Source organism: Camelus dromedarius, chromosome 15, assembly GCF_036321535.1.
Source record: "Camelus dromedarius isolate mCamDro1 chromosome 15, mCamDro1.pat, whole genome shotgun sequence".
Taxonomy (NCBI): domain Eukaryota; kingdom Metazoa; phylum Chordata; class Mammalia; order Artiodactyla; family Camelidae; genus Camelus; species Camelus dromedarius.
The window spans coordinates 54,633,084-54,653,465 of NC_087450.1; the positions used below are offsets into that span (position 1 = coordinate 54,633,084).

The window sequence follows — 20,382 nt, forward strand, 5'->3', positions numbered from 1 at the left end:
AGAAATATTGGAGAGTAAAAATGGCAAAGACCATGGCAGAGAGGCAAGGCGGAAAGGGACTCCGTGGGGAGGTATGACAGTTATGAGGACAGCCTCTTGACGGCTTCTGTGCAAAGTAGATCAACATCCAAAATGTGTCCAAACCCTTCTGTCCTGTAGTATTCTTCCTAGATGACTATTTCAAGGAAATAATGTAAAAGAAGAGGAAAAAGAACCCCAAGACATGCAAAGCAATTGATAGCAGGTATTTATAGTAATAAAACGAGACACAATCTCGAAGTCCAGCTATTCAGAACACTTTATCTTAAAATAAATATTGTGAAATAAAGAGCTTGCAGGTTTCATTAGACATCAGAAGAATGTCCCCGCATGGGTGAAAAATGGTGTGACTGTTATGAGTATAGTTGTATAAAACCTAGAAGCAGAATTAAAAGCAGGAAAGAATTATAAAGGGACAAACATTGTCAAAATAAGTTCCTTGGTTTTCATTTACAAGATTTTAGGATAGTTTAATTGTCAATTTTTAAAACACCTGTTCTAGTCCACAAGCAAAGAAACTTCAGTCTAGTGAATTCTAAGCTTCTGGACTTGGACTTGGACTTGGACTTGGACGACTTTGAGTCTAAATTTCCCTTTTAGGGTAACAGTCAGCTTTTAGTCAGCTATAAACGTTGTGTTGAAGTTCACAGGACACATTCACCATGATACCCTATATTGGTCATAACTTAAGTCTAATACTTTTCAGAGGGTTGAAATCATACAGAAGATACTAACTCTTTTTTTTTTAAACTGGAATTAAATTAGAAATAAGATATCTCAACCATATTTGAAAACCAAGGAACACACTTCTAAACTCTTGGGTCAAAGAAAAAGAATAATAAACCCAATAAACACAATTAGGAGTGAAGAGGGACACACCACTACAGAGTCGACAGACAAAGAGTAAGTATACATATAAAACTGTATGCTCATGAAATTAACAACTTACTGAAATTGACATATTCCATGAAAATCTTCATAGGTGATTGTAATACACAGCCAAGTTGATAATCTCTGATCAAAAGGATGCCATATATTCATAACTGACTGGTATCTGGCTATTTCTCCAATCCATCCCCTCATACCTCCAATTTGCTCACATCTTTTTCTGACTTAAAATCTTCAAAGGTTTTAGTTTTCCCACAGCGTATTGTCCTGGCTTCTTAATTTGAAGGAAAAAAAAAATACACACACTTCATGATCTGTTTCTTATTTACTTACCCGGCTTCTTGTATTGTCATTCTCTCCTTTATCTCATGTTCCAGCTATAAACCCCCCAAAAATTAAGTACCACATTTTATTGATTCTGAAGTATACATTTTTCATAGTCCCACATCTCTGATATTGGGATGTGTTTTATAATCAGTGAAATCATAGAACAAATTTGCATGTTATTTTTCCTTAGTGGTACCTATACTAGTAATGTAATACCCATAGGTGCTAGGCTTTCTTTCATGCCCTTTTTAAAAATTTTATTGTGGTTTTTTTTTTTTTTTTTGGTATTGAAGTATAATTGATTTACAATATTGTGTTAGTTTCAGGTGTACAGCAAAGTGATTCAGTTATATATATATACACATATGATCATTTTCCATTATAGATTATTACAAGATACTGAATATAGTTTCCTCTGCTATAAAATAAATCTTTGTTGTTTATCTATTTTATACATATTATGTGTATCTATTAATCCCATACTTCTAATCTGTCATCGCCCTTTTCTCTTTGGTAACTGTAAGTTTGTTTTCTATGTCTATGAGTCTGTTTCTGTTTTGTAAATAAGTTCATTTGTATTATTTTTAGATTCCACATATAAGTGATATTATATAATATTTGTCTTTCTCTGTCTGACTAACTTCCCTTAGTATGATCATCTCTAGGTCCATCCATATTGCTGCAAGTGGCAATTTTGCGTTCTTTTTTTATGACTGCGTAATGTTCCACTGTGTGTATATAGCCCACATCTTCTTTATCCAGTCATCTGTTAATGGGCATTTATGTTGCTTCCATGTCTTGGCTATTGTAAATAGTGCTGCTATGAACACTGAAGTGCATGTATCTTTCTGAATTAGAGTTTTCATCTTTTTTGGTTATATGCCTACGTGTGGGATTGCAGGATCATACAGTAGGTCCATTTTTAGTTTTCTAAGGAATCTCTATACTGTCCTCCATAGCGGTTGCACCAAATTACATTTTTTCATGCCGTTTTGATTAAAGACATAGAACTCTGTCTTGCTTCTTTTTCCATCTTTAATCTACTGGTGATCTGAACTTTCCTCCATTATCACAAATGTCATCTCCCATTTCAAATTTTCCTTAACACAAAAACTTGTATTTACTGAGTGTCTATTATGGGCTAGGCTGTATGCCACATGCTTTACTTATGGTGTCCCTTTTATATTTCATGACCACTTGATGAGCAAGAGGTATTATTCAAGATTCACGGAGGTTAATTAAATTCCCCAAAGGTCACACAACTCTCCAGAAAAACCAAAAAAGCAACAAAACACCCCTAGCACACCTGGAATAGAACACAAGTCTCTTTGCTCCTAAAGCCTTTGTCCTTCCTGTGACGCTGTAATTCCTTTCCTAGCCAGGCCCCATTACTTGTCAAATTAGGCATACTTTTCTCAGAGCTCCTACAGTATTTATTTCACTGTACTGTAATGGTTTTTTTTTTCACATCTTTCTGATTTATGAGGTAATAAAAATACTTTATTACTAGATCCTGAAGACTTCGTAGAGTGCTTGATATATTGCAGTGCCAAGTAGTAACTATTTTAATCCATGAATAAATGAGGAACCTTGGCAGTGGGATCTTCCTGGTCCCTATGCTTCTCCCAACCACACACACACTAGAGGTAGTATCAACGACACTGGAAAATTAATCTGAAAACAGGGTTATGAGCTAGAATTTAGAAGTGTGAACTCGGAGGCAGTGATAACCAATGGCTTTCATCCCCCTGCTTCCTCTTACCTGTTGCTAGTTTATCAGGGTGCTGGGTTCAGAAGGATCTGAGGCTGTGTCAGCTCAGTGAGAAGTACAGGGACTGATGTCTTCGCTGTCTCTCCTCCCAGGGCGGGGGAGGAGAGGGCGGCAGCATTCCTGTGGTGTATTCGCCATCGGCACTTGACTCTTGTTCTCTCCATCTTCCTTTACAATTGCCGTTCCCTCTTTTTGGAAAAGTCTTCTTCTAGATAAGGCTCCAAGTCACTCCCTTATTTTCTCAAAAATTCGGTTTAAATATCAGTTTGTCAGTGAGTGAGAGTCCACCATTCATTCTAAAATAGCACATTTCCCATCCCATCACTCACTGTACCTTTTGAGTGCTTTACTATTATTTCTTGCACTTATGGACATTTTGCATTATGTTATATATGTCTCTTTATTCACTTACTGTTTGTCTTGCTCATGTGAGCTCTGTGAGGGCAGAGATTTTATTCTGCTCACCCAGGCACCCAAGGCATACCCAGCACACAGTCCATGTTGAGTCAATAACAAAATCACAAGTGCAGTATCCTTTTCCTCTTCTTTCATGGCAATGACAGCAGACAAGAAGCATGATAAAAGCCATCTATGTCATTAAAGAATTTCTTTTTAAAAAAAATTTTAATACCTTTATTGTGGTGTAATTCCTGTACAGTAAACTACACATATTTCAGACGTACAATTTGATGAATTTTGATAGCTGTCTACATCTGTGAAACCACCACCACAATCAAGATAGCTAACGTTTCCATCACTCCCGAAGAAGGTGCAGATTTTGAACTTACCATTTGTCACTGCTTATGTTTAACGTAGATCAGTCCTGTAAATTCCATCTCCTTGATGTCTAATATATTCTGTATCTCTGACCCTTTGTAATTCTTGTATTCTTTTCTAACTCTTACACTACCACCTCTCTCTTTACTGGTCTTTACCATTAGAAACATTTTCTGCTTCTCCAACAAGAGAAAATTTTGAGGCACGTTAACTATCTAGTCCAAAGAACTGCACTCTTTATTTCCTTAAGGGATGATTTCAGTGATTTCAGGTGATTAACCCCTACATGTTTCATCACTTTCTTTCCCAAGTATTTCCTAGGGGCATAGTCTACCAACTTGCCCAGACTATGGTAAATTAGTCTGATTTGCCAGTATCTCCAGGTCAATGTGGGTAACAGCTCTGATGTTGAATGTTCTTTCTTTCAGTGTATATATACACATCTTCTTTATCCAGTCATCTGTCGGACATTTCAGTTGTGTATAGCACAGGGAACTATTTTCAATATCTTGTAATAGCCTATAATGAAGAATAATATGAAAAGGAATATATATATCTGAATCACTATGCTGTACACTAGAAATGTAACATTACAAATCGACTATACTTCAATTTAAAAAAGAAGTTAACTGCAAGCATAGTGCCCATGTACCACAGGGAACACAGATAAGAGTGAACTGTTCCTGTGAAGGATGGATGATTCCTTGAGAATTCTCTGACCACTGAAACACACCCACAGGTGCTTCTTGTATGGTTTCAATGCAGCTCAGACGTCATCACTGAATAAAAAATTGGGAGTAGGTATTCGTCTTTCCTTTAGTAGAATAGTTCCTGTTTTCCTTTAAAAACCACCCACAGTCATCTTCCTCAGAGTATTTCTATTTGGGTGACATTCAGTAGCCCTCTGATTTTTATCAAAAAGGTTTTGAACAATTACTATATACTTGAAATTCTGCTAAGAGGGCTAAAAAAATAAGTAAGACAAGATCCATTCTCTTCAAAGATTTCCTGTCTAAGTGGAGACAAAGCAAACCCATTCAGGAATTAGAAAACCTGTAATCTCAGTGGTTAAAAAAAATCACTTAATATTTTAACTTAGGTTCATTTGATACAACTGATTGCCTTTTATGTACAAAACACTATGGGTGGACAATTTTACAGCCATTTCAAAATTTAACTTCACCCTAATCCTACAAATTAAAGTTCATGATCTTTTTCATAGGGGAAGGGACCAAAGCCCAGGGTGATGATCTTTCCAAGATTATTCAGCCAGAAAGCAAGGAGTCAGACTTATAGCCACACAGTTTTTAAAATCCAGTGTCCTTTTCATTATGCTACCCTTCTGCTAGATGATTTACTTACTGAATTCTATCTGCTCTGGTCTGTTTTGATCTCTGGTGAGTTCATGGTTCATGAGGAATAACTAATGTCATTTAGAAATGGAAATTCCAAGGGTTGAGTCATAAGATTCTTTCATGAGACTGGCCATGGGTAAACATCGATTCACTGCTGTATCTCATGGTTCTGCTCGCCTAGCGATATTAAACAGGCCTCTTTACGTGTATAAATATGTCCTTCAGCCAGCTCTCTGCAGAGCCTGACTCATGCCATTACCCTGCTGTTAGGGCTGGCCAGCCACTAAACAGGCATTCACTTGTACAACTATTACAGGCTGTTGCCAGAAAAATTTAATCGCAATTATGGCCACATTTTTCTTTTTTTCTTTCCAGGGATGGCCTTTTTTTTTATATATATATAAACATTTTTTATTGCGTTATAGTCATTTTACAATGTTGTGTCAAATTCCAGTGTAGAGCACAATTTTTCACTTACACATGAACATATATATTCATTGTCACATTCTCTTTCACTGTGAGCCACCACAAGACTCTGTATATATTTCCCTGTGCTACACAGTACATGGCCACATTTTTAAAATCCAGAATATTAGACTTCTTACAAGGAATTAGAAACATAGTATATATTGATTTGTGGTTATTGTTCTGCCTGTTTTTGAGAGATATTTTCCCAAGCGCTATATGCAGCATAACAATTATTTTTTTATTCCTATAGTTTTTATTGAGATATAATTAACATGTAACATTCTATTAGTTTCAGGTGTACAACACAATAATTCACTATTCATATATATTGTGAAATGATCACCACAGTAAGTCTAGTTAACATCCATCACTGGACACAGTTACGTTTTATTCTTGTGCTGAGAACTTTTAAGATCTACTCTTTTCACAACTTCCAAGTGTACGATACAGCATTATTAACTATAGTCACCAAGCAGCATAAGAATTATTATTAATAAATGCACAGTCCTCTGGTTCCTGTGACACATACAGGCTCCTTGAATATCACCCAATGAGTATATCTCTGGTTCTGAAGCTCAGGGTGAAAAACTAGAGAATCACAGCCTTGAGGCTGGATTCCATTTTGGCTTTCAGGACTTGAGACTTCAATCCAGGAGACAGGACCTCAAGTCTAGGTGATTACTGTTAAGTGTTGTAGAGCTGATCCAGGGTTGGGATGGACTATCCTAATGCCTACCTCTCTTGTGTATATGTTATTCTGGAAAATGAAGAGTTCATCTTGCTCATCGACCGCTGCCAGAGGTTTAGTATAAATACTCCCACGTGTTAGCTGGAAGCGTGAAGTGGGTTTTCCCTGTGAGAAAATAGTGGAAGGAGACCTTTGATTATTCCGGGAAAATCTTGTGAGAGACAAAAAAACGTAATGGCTTCAGGTCAGAACACCTAAATTAAAGCGTTGGTTCTACTAAATACAGGATGTTTTAATACTGAGCTGGGTGTTCGCCCCTGCCAGGCCTCAGTGCCCCCATTTGTGCACAGGGGACAGTGAAACGTGACTGAGGCAGGTTGGTGGTGAGGATGACAATGGAGCTACATTGAGCAAAAGTCAACAGTTACTCCTCTGATGACATCAACTTATTTGCCTCCTTGGATGATTTCACCATTATAGACACATCTAATATTTAGGACATTATTATAGCAATGAAAGAGTTTGCAAAAGAAAAAAGTCATCTTAGCTTTATAAGATTGGAGACTTAGGATATTATGTTAGTGTTTGTTACTTAAAGTTATTCTGATGGATGGACTCTTGCTCTAAGCAGCCCATGTTAAATTCCAAATGTAAGCCTATTGGAGGAACAGAACGGCAGCATCAGCAGTCCTCCTTGAGGGTTCTTGTCAACTTGACAGATTTGACAGGCAGACAAACTTAATTTATTAAAATATTCTGCATAACATTTTTAAGACAAGGGGTTTTTATACTGTAAATGGACTGTTTTCACAGCCTTATTAAAATAAATGCATAAAGTCAGCTGTTTTTCTTTGGAATTCATTAGCATGAGATTCAACACTTATGGGACCTGCAAGACAGTTGCTGATACTTGTATACCTCGACATTTTGGCTCTTTTTCAATCTTTGTATATAATCTAGGATGTCTCCTTTTTAAAGCAAATAGGAATTGTACTTCAGGAGGAAAATTTTGTCTATGTGTTCCATTTCATGGAGATATTTACTGACATTATTAGAAGCCATTAGAAAGCCAGTGCTTCTCCCCGAGGACCATTGGAAACACCTGAGCAAATTTTGGGTTTCCTTAGACAAGAAGTTGAGATTTGCTTTTCTTCAAAGAAATTCTATTATTTGTACTGAAGGAACATTGTCAAAGTTAATAGATTTCCTTTTTTTTCCCCCAAAGGCTATTTTAAAATTAAACACAATATGCTATAAAATTGAAATATTTATATTGATGGTGAGCCAGCACCATTTCGCAGAGTTGTCAGTTTCCTCTTAGCAATGGCTTCACCTCAACTATTCGTTCTGTCTTGGCAAAATGGCCTTACTCTTGACACGCTTTGCACACTGCCTCTGACCAGTGTCCTCATGGCTTCTACCATCTTGGCTGTATTTTTTTTTCCTGTAGCTCACCGTGCCACTCAGAACCGACCTGTCCTCCCGGCTGTGGCCTTGGCCCCTCTCCTTGAGCAAGAGCACCTTCCTCAGGTGGCCTAAGATCACCACTGCTTTGGGTCCAGCCCCACTCCAGGAAGCCCCTCATTCGCACAGTTTCTCACTAGGGAATTTCTCTTAACCCCCTGAACTAAATTTTAGGCAACCAGTTCATCTATCAATCAAAGATCTTGCCTACAGAGATATGCTGGGAGGTGAATTAATTGGTAAATTAAATGCTAATAACCTGCCAATCACAGTAGTTCCACCACAAAAGGGCTTTGCCTCAATATATTCAAATCTCACTTCTACAGAATTTGAAGGACCAAACTCACTCTAAAAATAGCATTTTACACAGAAATGACGGAAGATAGTCTATTACACTTAAATAACATAAAAAGCATGTCTGTGTTTCCCAACTATTAGTAAAGATTCAACAAAAATGTGTAATTATCTTAAAAACATCATTCAGATCTACTATGCCAGCCAATGACTTTTCATTTCCTGAAGTCGGTATCTACTTCCAAATGCTTCTTCCTTTAGCTTTCTAAGGTATTGTTTTTTAAATGATACCCTGGTAATGACCTGTACTGCGGGCTGCAGTGGACTATGGCTACTAGTGTGCCTGTCTTCTTACCAGATGGAGCTCTTCAGTCTAGACCATGCTTTGTATCCACATGAGCAAAAACAAGGCGTGCCTTTAATACTCAATGAATGTATAGGGAGTTGATTAATGTTCCCATTAGAACAATAACTTAAAAATAGCACCTACTGTTCTTGTAGAAGGATAGTTGCTTTTGAATGAAGTTAATTGAAGTGGATTAAGTCAGCATTGGTTGAGCATCTATTATGGCAAGATGTTAGATCCTAAGGAATCAAAGATCAAAATGCCAAGATCTCTGCCTCAAGATTAAAACCTATTTCAGAAGGTAATCTGGTTCCCATTAACTTAAATAAATTGTGTTTGACATGGTTTAGGGGCTGAAAATCGGACTATTAAATGGGTGGAGTGAATATCAAGCATTTGGGTAGAGAGCCACAGGAGCTCAGTGTGAAAGGATTAATTTGGCCCGTTGTGGTTGAAGTAAGGGGGGGGGTTCAGGAGAGGTTTCACAGAACAGCTGATAAGTGGACTGAGTCATAAAGGATGAGGAGGATTTTGGTATCAGGCCAAAGAGGGCAGAAGGATGTTCCACACAAATGAAACAGTTTGAGCAAAGGCATAAAATGATGAGGCTTTAGGAGAAGGGTGAGTGGTTCAGCACAGGTGACTCAGCTAGAATGTGCAGTGATGGGTCAGGGGATGAAGCTTCAGAGGCTGGGGTGTAGTGGGCAGAAGGGAGCCATACTTGAATGATGCCATGAGGTCTGGGTTTTATTTGGTAAGTTATGGAAAACCCTTAAAGACTAACATGGGCAGAACAGATCTGGGCTGCCAAGCACTTATTTTGTTGGTCTGTAGAGGGTGGACTAACTACCCTGCTCCCGTTTCCTTGTGTAGACCCTGCGTCATAGAATTACATGCAAATAAAACAGATGCACACAAGGGGCACTGATTCCCGAAATCAGAGTAGTGAGGCTGCAGAATGAAAAATCTTGTCTTCTGTCTCCTCTGGCAGTTGCTTTCTGGGCAAAAGCAATGTTTTTTTTTTTTAACCATACTGCATATTTATCTGGCTTTCTAACCCCAAATTAGTAATATTTCATTCTCAAGAAGTACTCCACTCTTGAGTTTTAACATTTCTTTTCTCAACAGGATATTATGGTTTAAAATCACAAATTAAAATGGATTTTCTGAAGTACAGATACCTATAACCATGACCAAAACCATATTAAACTATATTAAATGTCCAGAGGTGCTAAGAGAATAATAACTCCCTGGAAAAAATCATGAGATGCTCTTCCTGAGAGTTCCAGGGAAAATGGCAAATCTAAAACCATATATATTTTATAAGACATTAATCTAGTTACATTTTTAGTGCTCAGTTGCATTTCAAATAATTTCAAATTATCCTAGCTGTCCAACCAGCCTGGAGGGCCAAGCATCAAAAATCAAAGGAGATTGGCTTTCCTTTGCTCCCCATGTTGGATCGTCAGGCGAGAGGAGCCTTTCCTTCCTTCTACACACGCTGTAGATGTATTTGCTTAGTAGTAAGATTGGGAGAGATTTTACGTCCCGAAAGGGGAGCAGGACTTGGGTTTTCAGTAGACGTTTTCTGCAGGGACTGAACATGGCCATCTAGGCCACTTACTAAAGTGGCCCATATGGGAAATGTCTTGTCTCATCTCTGCTTCTTACTACTTCTCAGCTGTCTTCTAAATCTGCAACTCTCAAAGCTCTCTCACCGGGGCAGAAATTCAATTACCGAGAGGAGAAAAATATGCCCTTCCACTGTAATGAAACTCATAAAGTTAATCGTTGAAGCAGTGCTTGTCCAGGTATCACCAGGGCAGAGAAACCTTTCAAACTATGTGTGGCTGATCTTCCATCATTTGTAGTGTAATATCACGCAGTGTAGATTCCTCGTAATTCCAGCTTATTTTCTAAACAAACTAATTTTCTACTGTATGGTTCTCAGGGAGAATCCTGTATGTGTTGATAGATGTGATATTTTTAGCCCATTCCTCCTGTGGTTTGGCTCAGAGTCAGCTCGTGGGCAGCAGGCCTTACAGACTTCCGAAGGAGCCAACCCTTCTTCCTTCTCCACTTCATCCATTCATTCAATAGATTCTAATTGAACACCTATCGCCAGAGTTAGACTTTGCAGCTGCAAAAATGAGAACGTCACAGGGCCTCCTCTAACAGAGCTCAGTGTAGGGAGAGACAGATTCAAATAATATTTATCATCGAGGAGACTCTAGGGGAGGTGTAAACAAATTCACTGGGAGCACACAGGAGAAAGTTGCTAAAACCACGCTGAGGTAGTTTGGAGATAGACTGGGAAGGATGGATAAATAAGAGTTTTCCATTCAGGAATCAAGAATGGCAACCAGGTAAAGGGGAACAAGGTAGAAATTCACAGAAACCTGAATGAAAATTACATACTATGCAACACTTTGAGAGTTCGAGAGAAATGCAGCTGGTCGTGCACAGGGGTGGGACCGTGCTGCACCCTGACTGCCCCATAGGAGCTTGGTCTTTATCTTGTGAGCAAAGTGTCTGTATCTGGAAAGATCACTATGGCTAAAGGTGTTTGGCCAGAGGAGCCAGGGGAAGAGAGATGGGTGAGGAAGCTATGGAATAGCCAGGTTGAGGTGAGGATCCAGACTGGGATAAGCAGCAGGTGGATTTACAAACAGTGGCTTCGAGTGTTTTTGACTGTATCTGTGAAGTATCCATCATACCCCCAGATAAAGGATGGTGTGTCCTATAAATATAATCAAGAGTAGAGAAGAAAGACACAAGAAACTCTCCTCTATCCCCACACACGCTTACACATGGCTGACTCTCTCAGTGACTAGGGAGCCCGTGAACTCTTCCTTCTGAGGCTCTTCTTGGACTATATGCTCCTTTCCAGACGTGATTCTGGCTTTGGCCTTAAAATCACATGAGTGATCTGATAAGCCTTCCATGATGTGTGTAGGGGATGTGTCCTTAGTGTGTCACCTCTAAAAATGCAGAGGCCTCAGTCTTCTTGAAGATGATAAGGTCTTCCTTGAGTAGGGTTGCCAGGTAAAATACTGGATGTGGAGTTTTGTTTGAATTTCAGTTGAACAGATCATTTTTAGTATAAGTATGTCCCAGATATGACATGGGATATACTTACACTAAAATGGTTTTCCATTTTTTATCTAAAGTTCGAGAGTAACTGAGTGGCTTACATTTTCATTGGCTAAGCGGGAAAGCCCTACCCTTGAGCTTAGCGTCTCTCTGGCTCAAACCCTGAGCAAACACTTCCCCTGAGAAGCAGGAGCAGGATGAAAGGAAGCCTGTGCTGTTAGAAGTTGGGAGATGTTTTACAAAATCATTGGCAGTAGGTTCCCTCCGGATCCGCTCCTTCCCCAGGAGAATCTGAAATCTGAAAACAGTGGGCTTGGCATTGAGCAAAGAGCTGGCATGTTGCAGGACTGTTGGAGGGGGAAATGATTGCATTTAGAATAACTTATTTGTTAAAGCAAATATCAGTATACTTATAACAAAGAGGCCCTCAAGTTTCCCACTGCAGCGTGGATGGAACATTAATGTCTATGTCACAGATTGATGACAAGAATTTCCTTAGGAAGCGTAACAGCAGTCAGCTGCCTTATATGATCTTTTCTGGTCTGTTTTGTTTTGTTTTGTTTTTTGAGCACTGAATGTAGCTCAAATTAACTTGGTAAGCATTTATTTTATGCTTAAAATTTAGGATATTGGCCCTAACCACATCTAATATTTTCCAAGCCTTTCCCCTTTAAACCAAATTAAGTTCAGAACTCATGTTCACATTAAAAAAATAATTGGATTATAAAAGCCAACAGGCATAGCAATTATTTGGAGATTTTAATATATGAGTAATGTTTATTTAGAAAAATACCCATGACCAACACCATCAAATCTAATTTTCCCAGAGAGTTATGCTAGCAATCTAGTAGGTTTTCCCTGCATATAGAAGAATATTTTTAGCAAGAGCTTCAATAATAAGCTTCCTTCTGAAGGAATCATCTTGTGATTCCATGCGAGAAAAACCTCTCCTTGAGGTAAATGAGAGATGAAGTTGTGAGTTCTTACAGAAGTATTGGTTTACTTACCCCTTTCTGACCAAATGGCAAGAGGAGATTTTCTCTTTGGATACTTTGATAGCTTTTCTTTTCCCCCTTGAAGCATACAGAATATCCAGAATACTCTTTAACTGAAATCAGCCTTAAGCTTCATAAATTATATTTCTGTGAGCCTTCTAAGGTGAGAAAACCCTCCAATTTCAGTGAAAGAAATGTAGGTTCTCCTTAGAGTTAAGCCAAGTGGTGGGATTTCTGATTTTCCTAGCGATCAAGTATCACCAAGAACCACTTAAGTAGAGAAATGCCGCAGTCTTATATATTCTGAGCACCTACTATATGCCAAGCCCCCAGTTTGGGCAACTGATAATCTGGGTGCTCTCAGTGGATGCGTAGATCACACACCTCATCCGCAGTAAGGTCAGAGAAGGCTGTTTTTCCTTTCCCCCAACATATTCAAATACTCAAATCGCTTATATTACAGGTTCAAATGAGGTAAACATACAACCTAGGAGTTACAAAATCAAAGCGATTTTATAAATTATTAAATAGTTGGAAAATAAGCTCTTGGCTTTCCAGCCTTCAGACAGAATGGAGAGCAGGTATCTCTGCTGAAAAGCTTATTAGTTTCTTTTATCATCTCGTAACCTCCCCGCTTCATCTTGTGTCTCATTTTGCAATTGCTTCCTAATCTTTATGGCTTTCCTTTGAGTCTTTTGTCAGCTTTAGAGAAACAAGGAACATACGTCTTCTAAAAGTGAGACTAAACTAACTGCAACTCCCACAGTTTCTTCTTTTTGTTTCTGTTTAGTTTTGGGCGTAGCTGCCTTGCCGGTCCAGTTACTCATTAGCTATTTTGATTCCTGGAACTCTTCCTGTTGATGCAGATCTCAAGTCACTCCCCATTTAAAAAAAAAAAAAAAGTTTGCATGTGTGTGTGTGTGTATGTATCTCTGAATGAAATCACAATTACTGTAGGTAGAAATGTATCTTTATATATGGGTACACATATGTCCATGTGCACATACATGTGTAAATGTGTATACATATGCATACATATGTTTATAAGGATTATATATATATATATATCTCCTGCTAATAGCTAGTCATTGTCAACCAAAAATCGAGTTGGGTCTTAGACAATCATTTTATAAGCACAGTTCATAATGTTTCCAGAAATCTCAAAGCCTGTGCTTTTCAGGTGCAGACCCTTTATGCACATGGCAAATCATCTCTGAATGCCAAATCTAACTAGAGTCTCCTCATTTGTTTAAAAAAAAAGCAGAACACTTTAAAAACAGGCATGTAGATGAAAGTAAATTAGGTAGCTGCATTATGTTTGTGCAATTAGTATGAGTTTCACTGAAATTTGACCCTGCTCCATGTACGAAAAGCCGAAGACACTGAGTTCTTAGGGGTGTTGAAAGCATACACAATAATAATCAATAGTTTGAAGACTATTAGGATATGCTGATTATTCAGGAAAATCTTTTGTAAACACCAATAGCATGCTTGTCTTAAAAAAAAATCATTATTCAAACAAAAGTGTTCACCATAGAAACATGACACAAAGAGGCAGATAGACATCAACATTCTGAAAATCTGATAAAACTAGGTAATATCACTGAATTTACAGCTGCTTCTGTGTTTTCTAGTTTTAATTAACTTTAGTATTGCTTCATTAAATGACATAATCATGACAGGCATTTCAATTTTTAAACACTGAAGAACTTTATATATATATATATCTATTTGGCTCATTAATATACTTTTAATTTAAAAAAATAAATGCAATATATGTTATTTCTACAGGATTTTTTTTTAACAAAGGGATATACTTTAGGAATAACAGTGTTTCAGAGCTGGTTTGTTTAGAGTATATGTAGGCTCCCTTCTTACCATACACCCAACATTGTTTTCCTTAACTACAAAATGGGAGACAAAGCACCCTTTGGGGTAAACATATTCTTTTTTTTTTTTTTTTTTTTCAGTAGTTTGCTTTTCAGAATCACTCTCCAAAGTAGAGAAAAGCTGAGGGTCTAGCCTAAGGATAGCTTTCTTTACCAGTGGCAGGACCGACCACCAGCTCAGCCATACTCAACATCATGAAAGTTATCATGTGAAGCTGTTCAAGGATAACGAAAACCAAAACGAAATTCCTGACCCTTCTTCAAATGTCAGGAGGCTTTTGGCTTAATTTCTAGAACTCTGAGAAAATCCAGAGATATCTTCTTCACTCATAATAAAAGTCAAGTCTGCTCAAGTCATCTTTGAAGAGAACGTCTATCTTCTTGGTTTCACTCCCACAGTTAATAAAGTCCTAAAAACATACACCATTTTTCAGCATAAAAGTCTGAGATAATATCTTGATAATGTCCTCTTCACGATGCACTAGGAGTAGAATTATTCTGCCACTGGTTATTATTAATATTGACCAACAGATCATAAATAATTATTTCAGGAGGAATGTGAGGACCTGTGCAGACCTGTTAAGTTTCCTTTGAAGCCTGGATTTTACTATTGAGAATTTGTAGGTGTTTTGTCAAGAGCCCAATCCTTAATAGACCAATATAGTAATGTGTGCTACTTTGGCTGCCAGACTCTTCTTTTTATTGCTAATCTAGTCTCAGCAAGTATAAAGCTGATAAGCCATCCCTCTGTTACAGTGAGCCTCTTAGTAAGAGCAAAAATCAGATTACCTGCCATCAGAGGAAGTAAATCTTCATCTTAAGTGTGAGAGACTGATTCAGTTCTTTTGCTAAAGCCCGCTCCCTACCCCCACCCCGTGAGTGACAGGTGGGAGACAAAATGTCAAGGAGTCCTCTTGGAACAAATGCTTACGATGGTATTTAATACAGCAGAGAGCCAAGATACAGTAGGAGGACACAGTAAAGAATGTGGAGTGTGTAGATACAATAAAGAATTTCGGTTGACGATCTGCCATCTGTTAACTTGAAAGAGGAATAAGTAAGGGAAATAAATGATTTTCAGTTCACCCTACATGCAAAGTTAAGTTCCATATTACAAAAGTTTTCCTGTTGTATGTGCTGAAAGGAAAGCATATGCATTTAAACATTTTTAAAAAATAAATCACTCAACAGGCTTAAGAAAAATACTCTAGTTCATCTTTCATTGATCTGACCTTTTAAATTCAAGATCAGGGGATGAATCCAGGAGGAAAACCAAAAAAAAAAAAAAAAAAAAACAGAAATGAATCATTTTACCATGAAAAAGGCATTTCCAGTCTCAGCTAACCTCAACTAGTTTTTATTGCATTATTTTTGAAATGCCAGGAAACTGGCTTTGGCCATAATATTTTCGATCCAACTAAATCACAGCTGTCAATACGCAATTGCTCGCAACAATTAGCTAAACACCATTATTTGACAAGACCCCTTGAAAGGGACATAGATGCTGTGGGTGTCTAACACACACCGAATCAGGTAACAGTTGTTAGTCAGGCTGAGGCTGCAGCACAGGGGGAGAAGTTGGTAAGTCCTTGCCCAAGGAAAGGGTGTCAGTCAGCCTTAATTTTTTGAAAAAAAACAAAAAAACAAAAAACACATTCATCCTGATTCTAGAAGTTCTTTCCGGTTTTCAGGAATAAACTGTGGAACTGGCTAAAGAGGAGGGGGAAAAGCCACCAACGCCACATTCTTTTTTTTTTTTTTTTAAGATGGGGGAAAGGAAGAAAATTAAAAACGCAAATGTGGAATGGTGATGCTATACAACATGGAAAAGGCAGCATCATGGAACCTGCTAGCAAACTTCCACCAAAGCAGTAAACCCCTCAACTGACAGAAATTCAGCACAAAATACACACTGATTAACAACTCCACCATTACTAGGGCTATTTAAGCCCCCCGCCCCCACAAAAAAATCAAGTACAGTATTTGAAAACAGAATTCTCATAAGATTCGAGAAAAATAGAGTGAAAAGGCAATGTTAGCTAAGCTCTTAGCTAAATCCGCTCTTAATGGCCCCCAGTATTTAAACTATCATGGATTAAAGCCATGAAAATAAAAATTTCAATTTGAAATTTTATTAGCATGTTGCTAAAATGGTCAATAAAAACATCAACACGATAAGCTTTGTTGACATAGTTGGAAAACTGCTCTCTAGCTTTTAAAACTTTATTTCCACTTTCCGCCTTCTAAGATTTCTATGTTAGGAAAAGCCAAACTAAATATACTGGCTATGGTGTTGTAATGATGCTGGTTTCTGGAATGTTGCCATGCCTTCCCCCTCCCTCTCCTCCAACTCCTTTAAAAATTTGGTTATTTTTGAAACGCGGCCCCAGGAGGGAGCAACCTAAGGTTAAAAACAAGCGCCCTCGGCACAAATTCAAGTTCTTGGACACCAGGTGAACCTTCTCCTTGCCGGGGGGCGGGGCCGACTCTGATCATCAAATTAGCTGCGCCATTTTCCTCCGGGGCCCGGGGAGGCTTCCCTTCTACCAGCGAGGGAGACTCACAGGCAAAGGCGGGTGGGGGATGGCGTTCGCTTCCCTCAGTGGAAAGAATAGGAAGCAAACACTGTGTAGCTTAGCCCGGAGGCTGGAATACAGTGTCACGAGACCAGGGGCTGGAGAGCTGGAAAAGTCCCGGGCAGCCTCGGGAGGACCCGGAGTCCCGAAGTGCTCTCTTGTGGAATTATTCCCAAGTGCATAAGGGACAGGCTTGATTTCTTGGAAATCCTGCAATCTGGGGACACATCCATACAGGAGCTGAACTGTGCCCCGAAAAGATCAATTCTCACCTCCCACCGGTCTGTGCGTGCGCGTTTAGAGCGGCGATGGTCCCTTTCTAGTAGGTCGGGTGAGAGTCACTGATTAGTGACTCGTGGGGGAGGCCTGGTCCCTGCTCCCCTCATCTCATTCTTCTCTCCCCACTTAAAACTCAAGGGGAGAGCGCACGCTGGCTCGCCCGACACCGTCACCACCACTGGGGGCCTCAGCCCGGCGCGTACAGCCCTTTCAGTCCCGGGGCCAGGTCCTGAGACTTCCTGCCACTTGATGGAGGGGTGCGAGGCTGCAGCCTGGCCACTGGGCACTCGAGGAGGGGCGGGGGGGGGGGGCGTGAATCTCCGGCCTAGAAGCCCGGGTGCGGGGGAGGGAGCGGGGCGCCGGGAGACTGGAGGGGCAGGCGCACCCCCCAGCAGGCTACTCCTTGTCGTCCACGAGGTCGGCGAGCTCCTGGAGCACACGCAGGCGGCCGCTGGCGTCGATGCGGCGCTTCTCGCGGATGAGGTCTTCCAGGCTGTGAAACCTGGCCGTGTGCACCTTGTTCTCACCCAGGTGCACCTTGAGATAGTACTGCTGCTGCGGGGGCTGCGTGCCGGCCGGCACCTCCCCTCCCGCCTTAAACTCCCGCTTGCCGAAGCGGCACCAGGCGGCGAAGCTCTCCGAGTTCGTCCAGCAGATCTCCTCGCTCTTGAGGCCCAGGTGGCCGCAGGCGTTCTGCACCACCAGCTCGGCCACCAGCGGGCGGTAGCGGTACCAGCTATTCACCACTCGGCCCACGTTGGCCGCGCCCGCCTCGTACAGGCTGTCCTGGCGGATCTCGCCTTGGTGTAGGTGGATGATCTGCCCGCCGCCCACGTAGACGGCCCAGTGCGGGGCGGGCGCGGGCGGCTCCGGCGCGGGCTGCAGCCACAGCAGCTCCAGCAGGTCGCCGGGCTCGCAGAGCGCGGGCAGTGCGGTGACCGCGTAGACACTCAGGTCGGCGCCCTGCGGGCCGCCGCTCACTTTGGAAAAGATGCATTCCTGGCCCCGAAAGGCGGAGAACTGAGTTTCGTTGAGGACCAGCTGGTGCAGCAGGTGGTGGTGGTGGCGGCTGGGGCTCTCTGGGCAGGGAGTGCAGCCCGGGGGGGCCTTCACGCCAAACTTGTCGGGCTGGCCGCGTTCGTCCAGGTCCTCCTCCTCATCTGAGAAGAAGTAGGCGACCCCGACCCGCAGCTCGTCCTTCTCGATCCCGGATGGGTCCCCTGTGGGCAACTCGCTGTAGTTGAGGTGGGTGATGCGGTCCAGTTGGTTGCCCATCAATGACGCGGCGAGGCGAGGGCCAGGAGCCGGGATCTGCGGAAGCACAGAGGAGAGGCAGAGACACGATCAGAGTCCGGCTGCCCCTGCCCAACACAAGCAGCGTCCCTGCGACCCGGCCGCCCGAGCGCCTGTACTGGAGTCAACCGCGCCAGCCGAGCACCCCGTACCAATTTGGGGCCAGCACCCTCACAGAAGCCACCAGTCCGGCGGGCGAGAGCTGCACGCCAGCACAAAGCCTCGGACCCTGTACGGGAATCCGGTCCAACTCCCACAAGAGAAAAGGCAGGAGGGCTGGAGGCCGTGTGGGGTCCCAGTGCGGAGCACAGCGCGGGTTGTGGCATCTTGAGAGTCGGGACACTCAGAAAGGACGGAGGGGTAGGTTGGGAGAAAGAAGAGCTTGGATCAAGCTGCGCTCATATTTCTACCCCCACCGTCTCCAGCCCACCTCTCTGGTTTACACTAGGTCACACTCCTCCCCGACAGCGCCTCGCACAATAACAGTCAGACACATTCGCAGGCACTCACTTGACATCAGCAAAATTTTAAACACTTGGAGTCCAGACACACACAGGCTGGTACACTCGTGTGATGTCACACACACAGTGACAAACCTTCGCGACGACACACTCAGACCCCCACATTCCTACACAATTCCAACCCCATGCTTGCACGCTCGCCAGTGCACGTACACCCACGCACCCGGGCACACCTGCCCACATAGGCAGGCACGCTCTGCCCCTTAGTTCTCTTGCCTTCTGCCCAGCAGAGCCAATCTGGCTGCGCCAGGGCGAGGCTGCTCTGTCTAAAATAACCTAACAAAGAGGCAAGGGAAGGATGGGGGAAGCCAGTGCGGTGTATGTATATGCGCGGGTGTGCGTGTTGGTTGTGTAGCGAGGTCCACTTTCAGCCAAAAGACCCCTCTCCCTCCTACCCGGCACAGGGTCCAGACAATCGGAGGAAGAAAACACGTTTCCAAGGCAAAGAAAGCTGACTCTTCGTACCCGTGATTTCCCTGCTCCCGAAACCCCAAACTCCTTTAAAGTCTCCTGGTCCCCATGGGTGCTGTGGAGGTGGTGGTGGCGAGCGGGTCCTGGGCGGCGAGTGGGGCTGCGTCTCAGCTCTGCCCCGCGCGGATCGGTGCGGTGCGGTCCTCGGCGCGGTGCCCGTGAGCCTGCCCGTCCGCGCTAGCAGGGGAACCGGCTCCACCTGAGCAGTCCCGACTCCGTTCTGCTTTCCTTCAGCCCAGCGGACGACTCTAAGTAGCCTGAGCAGCGACTTCCAGGGCCCGCCCTAGGACGCGCTGATTGGTTGGGGCGGGTGCCCAGGCCTTGTCAATCTCCGCTGGAGGGGGAGGGACGCAGGGGCGGGCCTCCAGCATGCGCTCCGCCCCGCCCTGCCCCCGCGCACCCGAGCGCGCGCCGCCCCCGGGAGAGGAGGTGTGAGCGCCGGCCGGGAGCGCGCGAGGGGTTGGGCGCTTCGGTACGGCGGCTGTGCGCGCTTCCATCCGCGCTTCGCTGCTGCTCCAGCTGTTCGGAACTGTGCCCACCGTCCGCCCGCGTTCTGGGTTCTGGGAGAACAGACTCCAGCAATGTAGCTGAGTCTGCGGGTGGAGAAGCCCCAGTGCACCCCGGCACGTAGGGCGGCCCGGGGCCGGGAGTGACATTGTCAGAGGCGGGTACCTGGGGCTCTTCTGGGGCCCCTGGAGCCTTGGTTCCCGATCGTCCCTGGGCTGGTCCTTGGCGCACAGACTTTTTCCAGCCTGGCAATGGCGCCTTTGAAATTGCGCCTTTGCTCCTGCAACCTTCGGCTCGTCTCCTTTGACCCGTGTGAAACTGCTGACCCAGCACTGGCGTCT

The 20,382-nt window shown here is 42.6% G+C and overlaps 1 protein-coding gene and 1 long non-coding RNA gene across 4 annotated transcripts in view; one reads left to right on the plus strand and one right to left on the minus strand.

The window, feature by feature from the left end:
- Nucleotides 1–20,382, plus strand: part of LOC116157362 (uncharacterized) — a 271,892-nt gene that overhangs the window by 84,603 nt on the left and 166,907 nt on the right. The window lies entirely within an intron of this gene.
- On the minus strand, nucleotides 15,309–20,118 carry LRATD1 (LRAT domain containing 1). 2 transcript variants are annotated; one of them, XM_010989675.3, is made up of 2 exons: nucleotides 19,529–20,118; nucleotides 15,309–18,560 (listed from the first exon to the last, which is right to left on the minus strand). In XM_010989675.3, exon 2 carries the CDS (start codon nucleotides 18,522–18,524, stop codon nucleotides 17,646–17,648), a length of 879 nt encoding a protein of 292 aa, XP_010987977.1. In that variant the 5' UTR covers nucleotides 18,525–18,560; nucleotides 19,529–20,118; the 3' UTR covers nucleotides 15,309–17,645. The 2 variants fall into 2 exon arrangements, with proteins under 2 accessions (XP_010987977.1, XP_031322456.1); XM_031466596.2 differs by having other exon boundaries at nucleotides 19,459–19,574.

Coding starts and splice junctions, on each gene's coding strand:
- LRATD1 (XM_010989675.3), bottom strand. CDS start 18,524: ATGGGCAACCAACTGGACCGCATCACCCACCTCAACTACAGCGAGTTG.